The 10,907-nt window shown below is 45.4% G+C and overlaps 1 protein-coding gene across 1 annotated transcript in view; it reads right to left on the reverse strand.

Moving 5' to 3' along the window:
• The window catches only part of LOC309548044 (putative helicase MOV-10), a gene marked incomplete at its 3' end in the record, with an annotated part of 200,022 nt that extends 192,540 nt beyond the window's left edge, over positions 1-7,482 (reverse strand). The window contains exon 1 of the mRNA XM_082248014.1: positions 7,224-7,482. Coding sequence (XP_082104140.1) covers positions 7,224-7,354 — 131 coding nt within the window. The 5' untranslated portion in view covers positions 7,355-7,482. The remainder of the gene's footprint in view (positions 1-7,223) is intronic.
• Positions 7,483-10,907: the final 3,425 nt, after the last annotated feature.

The raw sequence follows: 10,907 nt of genomic DNA on the forward strand, positions 1-10,907 counted from the left end.
TATATATATATATATATATATATACACACATATATATATATATATATAATATAAAGCATTAATTATAATCTAATCAATAATATAATTTTATTACATAATATAAATATATATATATATATATATATATTATATTATATAATAAAATTATATTATTGATTATATTATAATTCATGCGTTTGTGTTTCAAATTTATCACATCTGGGATGTCTACTAGAGTCTTGTTTGGTCTACTAAGAATTGTAGGCCTAGAATACATAACGCCAAATTTCCATGCAGAAAATTGTACCGCTTTTGGTACAGAATTCCTGACATAATCATACCGCCTGGGAGGTTAAAAAGACGTAGCTGAGAGGGGCTCCGCCAGCCCCGCCGTGTCACTGATTTGACAGGGCTTTGTGCATTGAAAACGACAAGGTCTGGCAGCCTTCTGCGTGTAGTTTTCAATGGAGTACAACAGCGCTGTGGAGCGCCATGGTAGCTCATTCATGCTTCCTTTCAGATTGTATCAGCTCGCCCGTACAGGATGTATGAGGATGGGGAATCAGATACACTGCCAAATCTGCTGGAGACCAGCATGGCATCAGGGATCTGCTGATCGCTGGTGCAATGCTTTACAGGCTCCAAAAACAATAATAAATACACATTTTTTTTTTAAATACAAAAAAGTTTGCATTTATTATTTTTTTACAAAAAGTGAACTTATCCTTGAAGCCTCATGCACACAGGACCTTAAAAAAACAAGTTGCAAGGCCAGTACCAATGCCAGGAAAAAACAATAATAAATACACATTTTTTTTTAAATACAAAAAAGTTTGCATTTATTATTTTTTTCCAAAAAGTGAACTTATCCTTGAAGCCTCATGCACACAGGACATTAAAAAAAAAACAAGTTGCAAGGCCAGTACCAATGCCAGGAAAAAGTGGCTATAAAAACGTGCTTTTAGTAGCTTTTTGCATTGGCGTTAATGCGCGTTTCGCCACATTAGCGTTTAGCAGCGTTTCTTTGCCTCTTCTATTTTCCACTCCCAAATACAATTACTACAGAGCACAAGTCGCATTACATGTCAAAATCAATGGTTCCCTATGAGAGCCGTCCTAACTGATCCGACTTTCAGCCCATTGATTTGAATAGAAGTCACATCCAAGTTGGATCATTATAATCCAACTTGTGCTCTGAGGATCTTAAAGGGGAATCCCACGCCAAAAAAAAAAAAAACGGCATGGGGACCAGAGGAAAAACACATCACCAGAGGGAGAAGACAGCAGCGGAGGGAGAAGCCCAGAGGAAGAACACATCACCAGAGGGAGAAGACAGCAGCGGAGGGAGAAGCCCAGAGGAAGAACACATTACTGGAGGGAGAAGACAGCAGCGGAGGGAGAAGACTGAAGGAAGAACAAATCACCGGAGGGAGAAAACGGGAGGAAGAAGACACGTTGGAGCTACGATGGGGGGACATTCTTAATTTTTAATAAAGGACTTGTCAAAAAACTTTTCTTGTTGCTTTTATGTACACTACACTGCTTTTTTGGGGGTGAATGGGTACTCATTCACGTTGAGGGATCTAGGATCTGGGGGCCCCCTTGTTTAAGGGGCTTCAAGATTTCAATAAGCCCCCTGCCCGCAGACCACCACACAGGGTTGTTGGGAAGAGGCCCTTATTCCCATCAACATGGGGCCAAGGTGCTTTGGGGTGGAGGGCACCCACCCATCCCATGTTGAGGACATGTGGCCAGGTATGGTCCGGGGGGGGGCACTCGCTCGTCCCTCCACTTTCCTGACCCGCCAGGCTGCATGCTCAGATAAGGGTCTGGTATAGATATGTGGGGGACCCAGTTTTTTCATTTTGGCGTGGGGTTCCCTTTCAGGATCCATACCAGACTCAAAGGGCCTGGTATGGATCTGGGGGGGACACCATGCCATATTGTTTTTTTACATTTTGGGTTTCCCCTTCAAGATTCTCCAAGCACAAGTCGGATCATAATAATCTGACTTGGATGTAACGTCCATTCAAATCAATGGGCTGAAAGTCGGATCAGTTAAAACGGTTCTCATAGGGAACCATTGATTTTCATGTAAAAAAAAAAAATGCTTGACACATCAGATGTTTTTACAGCTGTAATGCCAGTCTTCAGAATGCGCTGGCCCTGGGTTTTTGTTTTTTTTTGCAGCTTGAAATCTCCTATGCCACTTACAATTCCTAAAAGCCTATGTGTGCATGGACACATAGAATAACATAGAGAGGCGTTTTTAAGCTGCAAAAAAAAAAAAAAAAAAGTCTGACGCTGGTAAAAGCAGATGTAAATGAGGCCTTAAGCTTTGACAAAAAAAAAGATAAAATACCCTGGAAGCTGATTGGTTTCTATGCAGAGCTGTACCAAATTTCGCATTCTCCAGTTTTAGTAAGCTGATTGGTTTCTATGCAGAGCTGCACCAGATTTCGCACTCTCCAGTTTTAGTAAATCAACTTATGGGCGTATAGTAGGGTTACCACCTCATCCCTTTAAACTAGGACACATATTAATTACACAGGTTCTGTGGCTGATTAAGCTGGTAATTAAACTTACTGAGTGCCTTAAGTGCATTATATTAGCCTCAGAACCTGTGTAATCTGTGTCCTAGATTAAAGGGATGAGGTGGCAACGTTGGCTATAGCCCTACAGAACAAACAGTGCACAGTCCACATGTGCTTTTCTGCTGCTTCTCTGCTAACAGGAAACTTTATTACAGGGAAAAGACATAGAGCATTTCTGTATTCGTACAACGATGCATGAGGCTTCAGCATGTAGGTGCAGGTGGATGGTGGTCGGCATTCCGGGCATTCATCTCTGGCACATACTGCCCTAAATGTAAGGATTAATAGGTACACAGTTGAGCAGCAGCATCTGTCGGCCTCTCATAGAGTTTGACAGGCTGCTGGACGGTGCACTAGTGCCTTCTGCCCGCAGCTAAATGCTGGAGCCTCATGAACCAGGGCTAAACGGCCAGTGTGCATGGGGCCTTACTGTTACTATGTACCTACATCAAACTACTGAGAACAACTGCAAATGCCATATATGCATCTTTCTTCATAAGCAATACCTTATGGACCAAAAGGATTTGCCCCCCTTAATGACCAGGCCATTTTTAGCAATTCGGCACTACGGTATTTTGACAGAAAATTGCACGGTCGTGCGACGCTGTACCAAAGTAAAATTGATGTTCTTTTTTTTCCACCAATAGAGCATTCTTTTGGTGGTATTTTTGCACTATAAACAAATGTAGCACCCTCCTAGGTAGGTAAAGCCTAGTGTCTCCATCTGTTTATCAGGGGAGCCTGATTTGTAGTTTTACCTGTTGCATGTGTCCATGTGTGATTCATTTGGGCTGACGGAGTGTCCCCACTGTATCCAATAGGGGAGCCTGTTGGACAGTGGAGGAAACCCAGCCAGTGACACACAGGCTTTTGTAACTTTACCTGTGAGTTGGCACAAACAGTGGTGCATCCTGGGATGTGTTATAAAAGCCAAGGGCACATGTGACAGGGTGTCTTTGGGCGGGAAGCCAGGTCCCAGAAGGAGGGTGACAGCTGTCTCTCCTTCTGCTGCAGTGGATGGTGGTCACAGGCGGTCGGCCTTGTGGACCAGGAGTGTGGAGCTGAGCCAGGAGGTCCAGTGTATGCTGACTAGTGGAGTTGGAGGCAGAGCAACCTTGGGAAAAACAGTGTCTGTGAGTACCGGGAAGCTTGCCGGGGGTCTGCCCAGGAAGGGGACCACTCCAGTGGAGAGTCAGTGGACAGGTGTCAGCACCCTCAGCAAGTGAGAAAGGGGGTGCCAAGTTAGAACCTTGAAGAGTAATTCAAGCTAGAACACTTTATATATCTTCACTTCAGTGGCAAGGTGAAGCAGCGGCCTTACCGCTCACTACAGCTAGTTGTACTCAAGATTGTGCATAGTTCATAGTTGGAGTATTGCACTCATCCCTTCTCCTATCCCAGTTCCAAATAAAAACACAAAAAACCAACATCCCCTGGATTGATTATTGACTGAGACAAGGACTTTCAATGCTAATTATCTGCTATCCGTTGGTAAGGGTAACCCAGGGGAATCCAGAAAGTGTAATACTCAGCAGTCCTCTAGGAGGCAGTGCTACACAAAAAAGAGCAACATTTATGAAATAAAAACAATATTTTTCACATTCTGCTATATAACATTCCCAAAAAAAAATTTAAAAAAATAGAAAATTTTCATCCTTTTAGGCCAATTTGTATTCTGCTACATATTTTTGGTAAAAAAAAGAAAAAGGAGATAAGCATATTTTGATTGGTTTGTGCAAAAGTTATTGCGTCTACAAATTAGGGGAAAGATTTATGTCACTTTTATTAATTAATTTATTTTTACTAGTAATGGCGGCGATCTGCGATTTTTAGTGGGACTGCGACATTGTGGCGGACAGATCGGACCCCTAACTGACATTTTTGACACTTTTTGGGGGGGAACTAGTGACTAAAGTAATCAGTGCTAAAATATGTTACTGTAATAATGCCATTGGCAGGGAAGGGGTTAACACAGTGGTGATCAAGCAGGGAAGGGGTTAACACCGTGGTGATCAAGGGGTTAAATGTGAGCCTAGGGGAGTGTTTTCTAACTGTGGGGGGGGGGGGGGATTTGGGCTTGTGAAATGACCACAGAGACCTGTTATCCTATATAGGAGGATCACAGGCGCTCTGTGATTATTTCAGAGAGAAGAACGGTCAGCTGTGTTTACAACAGCTGACTGTCCTTCTCTCTCAGCGGGGAACAACCGAGGGTGCCCCACCGCCGGCCCCGTGGATCGGCCTCCCCGCTGCCTAGTGGGGGCGGGAGCAAGCCGCGGCCGCCCCCCCCCCCCCCTCAACACAAGCAGGAAAAAAAATTTTGCCCACTAGGGGCGCCGGACTGGGTATGGGGGGGGTGGGGCTTTTGACCCCACCTTTGTCTGGCAGAGGCGCCGATTGCGCCCCGACACACCCCACTTTAACAATGTCTGGGCTGTGATTGGTCCAGAGTCCAGCCTGGACCAATCACAGGAGGACATCGGACCTGGTGACGTGACGCCTGGGGGCGGTGCACCACCCCGGCGTCACGATCACCTTCCGTTCCCGCCAGCAGCCCGGCCGGCGCAGAGAGAGAGGAGCGGCGATCGACTCGCAAGAGCAGCGTGACCGTGGAGGAGGCAGGAGCTGCCAGTCGGACGGATCGGACATCGGAGCACGAGGAGGAGTGAGTGAGGCGTAGCCGCCCGTGACCTACCATAGGATGGTAGGAGGAGACGTCCTGAATCCTGGCTCACCCCACCACAGACCGGCACTGACTGAGACGAGACCAGTCTCCCGGAGTCCCACCAGGTCAGACGAGTCCTCGAGTGGACTTCAGGCATGCCGCAGGCGCAGCCAGGGAGGGAGAGTAGACACAGTCCCAGGCTCCCAGCAGTGTGTGACAGACCGTCAGGGACCAGCAGCAGCCCAGCTAACGGTAAGTGAAGAACTTTGAAGTGGCGATATTAGACAATATGGCGGCGGCGCACTGTGTGGTTTTTGCGAAGCTGCATGCCTGTACATTGACCTGTGACATCATGCCTGTACATTGACCTGTGCCATGCCTATACCATCACCTGTGCCATGCCTATACCATCATCTGTGCCATGCCTGTGCCATGCCTGTACCATGACCTCAAAGTCAAGCAATTTTTTTACCGCGTTTTTTGCCGCAAAGCAATACCTATTACATTTTTCTTTTTGCGCCCCCTCAACATTTTTGAGCACCAGCCGCCACTGCCTCCAACGTGAGGGAATGGAAAATGAAGTTTGTCACCAGAACTAAGGTCACTATTGGAAGATTTCCCCTCTATTTCTGTTCTAGCGGCAATCCCCAATTTTGGAATTTTTGGGCTTGCAGACAATAAAAACCTGACAAGCGTTGTAATCCCTCTCCACTCTAGCCATCTCTAAAGAATTTTGCCTTTAGTTATAATTAAACTACTTGTCGACCGCACGCCGCAGGTTTTACTGCGGCAGGCTGACACGCCTGCGCAAAACAACATAGCTCTATGAGCCTGGCCTGGGGCCACTAGGCAGCGGGAAAGCCAATGCACAGGGCCGGCGGCTGCGATTGCTGTTGAGCACCCTCGATCGCTCCCCGCTGGGAGAGAAGAATGGGCAGCTGTTGTAAACACAGCTGACCGTTCTTCTCCCTGAAATGATCACAGAGCACCTGCGATCCTTCTATATAGGATCACAGCTCTCTATAATCATTTCACAAGCCCATCCCCCATACAGTTATTAAACACTCCCCTAGGCTCACACTTAACTCTTTGATCACCCCTAGGTTAACCCCTTCCCTGTCAATGGCATAATTACAGTAACAGTGCATATTTTTAGCACCGATTACTGTAGTAATGTCACTGGTCCCCCAAAAGTGTCATATATATCAGTTAGGGGTCCGATCTGTCTGCCGCAAAGTCACAGTCCCGCTAAAAATTGCAGATCGCCGCCATTACTAGTATAAAATAAAAAAAATGACATAAATCTTTCCCCTGGTTTGTAGACGCGATTACTTTTGCGCAAACCAATCAAAATACTTTTTTTTACCAAAAATATGTAGCAGAATACAAATTGGCCTAAAAGGATGAAAAATATTGATTAATACATTTTTTTGGGGAATTTTATATAGCAGAATGTGAAAAATAATATATATTTTTTTTCAGAATTGGTGCTCTTTTTTTGTTTATAGCACAAAAAATAAAAATCGCACAGGTGATCAAATACCACCAAAAGAAAGCTCTATTTGTGGGGAAAAAGGACATTTTTTTTTTGGGCACAGTGTCGCACGACCGTGCAGTTGTCCGTTAAAGTAACGCAGTGCTGAATCGCAAAAAGATGGCCTGGTCATTAAGGGGGCAAATCCTTCCAGCCCAGAACTGGTTAATAGAAATTAGGCCTAAAATTGTAAGACACGATGAGCGTCATCCCTTGAAAAACTGACAGACACTCGCTTTGATGACCTTTTCCTAAAATCATAGTGCTAGTGATTAGAAAGGGACAGAATACAGCATAGCCCTAAGCATGTCAGACATGTCTAGTTTTGCCCAAACATGTCACAAGCAACTTAAAATGAATTCAATAAATACGGATGATACAACTAACTGCTTTGGTGATAATAATAATAATAATAACAACAATCATGATAAAAATATTAAAAGTCTCTTACGTCTTTCGTAATTCATTATAGATTACTCTAAGTTCTTCTTTGTCGGTGGTACTTAGTCTGCCAGTTTCTTCCAGATGTTGTAGAAATGTATTTCCAGATTGGACACATGCTTTTAGACTTCTTCGTGGCATTTTTCTTCCTTGTATTAGTCGGTATCTTCCTGTGTAGTGCTGAAATGGTAGATCGTCTGTGTCACTGAGAATCAATAAAACAAGAGAAAAGCTGCAGTTGCTATATACAAAGCAGGTGTGGCTTAGAGATAAAAAAATAGACTGGAAACTGGAAAGGGCAGAACTTGTGGAAGAGAAATGAAAGTGAAACTTTTGTAGCAGTTAGTTTACAATCACATTATTGCACAAAATAGGTCCATGGTCTTTGGCCTTGTGTTTATGGTGCCAGGTCAAGCCTCATGCACACTGGGGCTCTTCTAAACTCTTTTCTACTGGCAGGAAAAAAGCAGCTGCAAAAAGCGCCCCTAGGTCGCGTTTTTTAAAACACTAAATTGCTTAGCGTTAATCTGCCATTAGATGCATCTAGAGTCATTTACCTGCGTTTAGGCGTGTCAGACATTTTTATGCTCAAAAGTATATTTTCTGTGTGCACAAGTGATGTTTTTGATTTATGTCTCTAAACTCATGAAAAGCTCCGTTCACGTATATGGGAATCGGATGCGTTTTAAACCACATCCAATTTGCATAAAATGTGAACTGGCAACCTTCTAAATGCAGCCGGTTCACACATGCGCGGGGCGGCCGCGGGTTGGTTTTAACCACTTGCCGACTGCCGAACGACTATATACGGCGGCAGTCAGCCCCTCACAGGCAAAGTGACGTAGGGGTACGTCACTAGCCTGTGAGGTTCTAGGGAGCGAGCGTGCGCCACCGGAGGCGCGCTCCCGCTCGCTCACGGACCCCCCCTTCCCCGCGCGTGTGAGCGGCGGACCCGATGTCCGCCACTCACTCGCGATCGTCGGTTACACCGGGAGAAAGGCAGGCGGATAATGTAAACACAGCCGCCTGTCATTCTCCCCTGTGCAACAGCAGAGATCATACGGTCCTGCTATGTAGGACCGTAGATCTCTGCTGTTACATGAAAAGCCACATCCCACAACAGTAAGAAGCACGCCCCTAGGGACACACATAGTCACTGCAGCTCTAATAAAGTTAACCCCTTCCCTGCCAGTGTCATTTTTACAGTAACAGTGCATATATATAGCACTGATTACTGTAGTAATGTCACTGGTAACCCCAAAAGTGTCAAAAATGTCAGTCAAAGGTCCAATCTGTCCCTCGCAGTCCCGCAAAAAAAAAATCGCAGATCGCCGGCATTACTCGTTAAAAAAAATAAATAAAAATGACAAAAATCTTTCGCTTAGTTAGTAAACGCAATAACTTTTGCGCAAACCAATCAAAATACGCTTATTTCGATTTTTTTTTTACCAAACACATGTAACAGAAAACAAAATTTAGATTTTTACATTTTTTTTGGGAATTTCATTTAAAAAAACTGTAAAAAAATATTGTTATTTTTACAAAATTGTCGCTCTTTTTTTGTTTATAGCGCATGATCAAAAAATCGCACAGGTGATCAAATACCACCAAAAGAAAGCTCTGTTTGTGGGGGAAAAAAGGACGTCAATTTCATTTGGGTACAGCGACTCACGACCGCGCAATTGTCCTTTAAATTCACGCAGTGCCGAATCGCAAAATAGGCCCTGGTCAGGAAGGGGGTAAAAACTTCTGGGGCTTAAGTGGTTAAAAAGAGTCCTGTGTGTTTTTCAGTATGGTTCAGGTGCGATTTCAGGTAAAAATTTGCATATGAATCAGTGAACGTAACCTCACCGGACTCCGACATATATGTGAACCAAGCCTAAATGCCTATAGCGTGCATGGACACATAGGTTAACATAGAGAGTGTTCAGAGCAGTGGCCACCTGTTTATTAGGGGTGCAGAGGCGCCGGCCCCCCATCTATGCATCCGGCCCCGTAATCTACATGCAGGGCGCTGGATGCATGGATTCCAATGAGGGATTTTTTTTTTTTTTTTGAAGCACGTGATTAGAGCCAGAGGCCCTTGTAGGCGTCAAATAAGGGTGAGCTCTGCGCCCCTGAGCCCACCCAGTTGTGTGACAATAGCAAATGAATATTCGCTATTGCCACACTGATTCTCCTCCCAGCCAATCAGGAAGCGGCTCCTGAGACCTCTTTCCCGATTGGCGGAATGGAGAATGCATCCTATTGGCCAAGAAAGAGGAAGGAGACGGCCGCCAAGAGGGAACAGGGAAACTAAGGGGGAAGCCGCCGCGCAGCAAGGTAAGTAAACTGGCACGGGGGGTTGGATATGGTGGTGTGGACTGGAGTAATTGGGGGGGGGGGGGGGTCGGGTCCGTCTTCCACCCGCCGCCCCCCCTGACTGATGGAGCACCAGCCGCCACTGGTTCAGAGGCAGAGAAAAAAGTTAAAATGCCTGTAAATCTATTAATGGCGTCTCTTTCTTTTATTTAGGAAGAACACCGCATACAATAAATAGGGATAAATAAAGGGATGGTACCAAAAAAAGTGACATATGATGTTTGAGATTTGTGGGATGTAGGTATCTACAGATATTTGTTGGTAATGAGCATGCCGTAGGTGTTATGCCAGCCACAGACAGGTTGAATCTTGGCCGGTTCAGCTGGTTCAGCCAAGATTTGAACCATGCATGGACAGGCTGAATGTACCCAAGTTGAACGATCGATCAACTTGGGTGCAACCAATCTGCCGGATTTTACATGTTAATATCGCCAGCAGCTGTTAAAGTGGCTAGCGATAATCACTGTCTACTGGCTGAGATGGCTTCCCCCGCCACCCCGACGGGAGAATAATCACTCAGCGGTTGGGACTCCCCTGTCAGCACTGTCTGTGTTGATGGGGGAATTGAGTGGTTGCAGGAAAGAAGGGTGGCCTAAAGGGCCATACACACTATAAGATTTTCTGAAGACTTTTTCCTTCAGATTTACCTTTTCTATGTAGTGCAAGGGCCTGCCAGATTGCATACAAATTGAAAGTGTTTAGGTTTGACCTCATATTATATAGTTTTGGTAAGTCTAAAGGAAAAAGTCTTCAGAAAATCTTATAGTGTGTATGGCCCATTACTCTCTGCACAGACTAGGATCAACGCAGTGATGCCATTGCTACATTTACATAGTAATATCTGGGTTCACAAAGGTATTTGGTGCACACAAAGTGGATTTACATTGTTAATGCCCATTGAGAAATACATTTTAACCGTTTCCCGACCACCCGCCGCCGATTTACTGCAGCAGTGCGGCTCTCCTACGCAAACCGACGTAGACCTACGTCGGTCGTGCGCCTACAGTTAGGAGGCAAGCGCGCGCCGCCGGCGGAGTGCTCCCGCCCCCACTCGGCAGTGGGGACTCCAAAGCATGGGGCAGGTGACTCCGATTGCCGCCTGACACCCGCGATCGTTCCCCGCTGAGAGAGGACGGGCAGCTGTTGTAAACACAGCTGACCGTTCTTCCCTCTGGAATGATCACAGAGCCCATGTGATCTTTCTATATAGGATCACAGGTCTCTATGGTCATTTCAGAAGCCACGTCCCCCCACAGTTAGAATCACTCCCTTAGGCTCACATTTAACCCCTTGATCACCCACAGTGTTAACCCCTTCCCTGCCAGTGTTATTA

The sequence above is a fragment of the Pelophylax lessonae genome (genome assembly GCF_965119305.1).
Source record: "Pelophylax lessonae genome assembly, chromosome: 2".
Classification (NCBI taxonomy): Eukaryota; Metazoa; Chordata; class Amphibia; order Anura; family Ranidae; genus Pelophylax; species Pelophylax lessonae.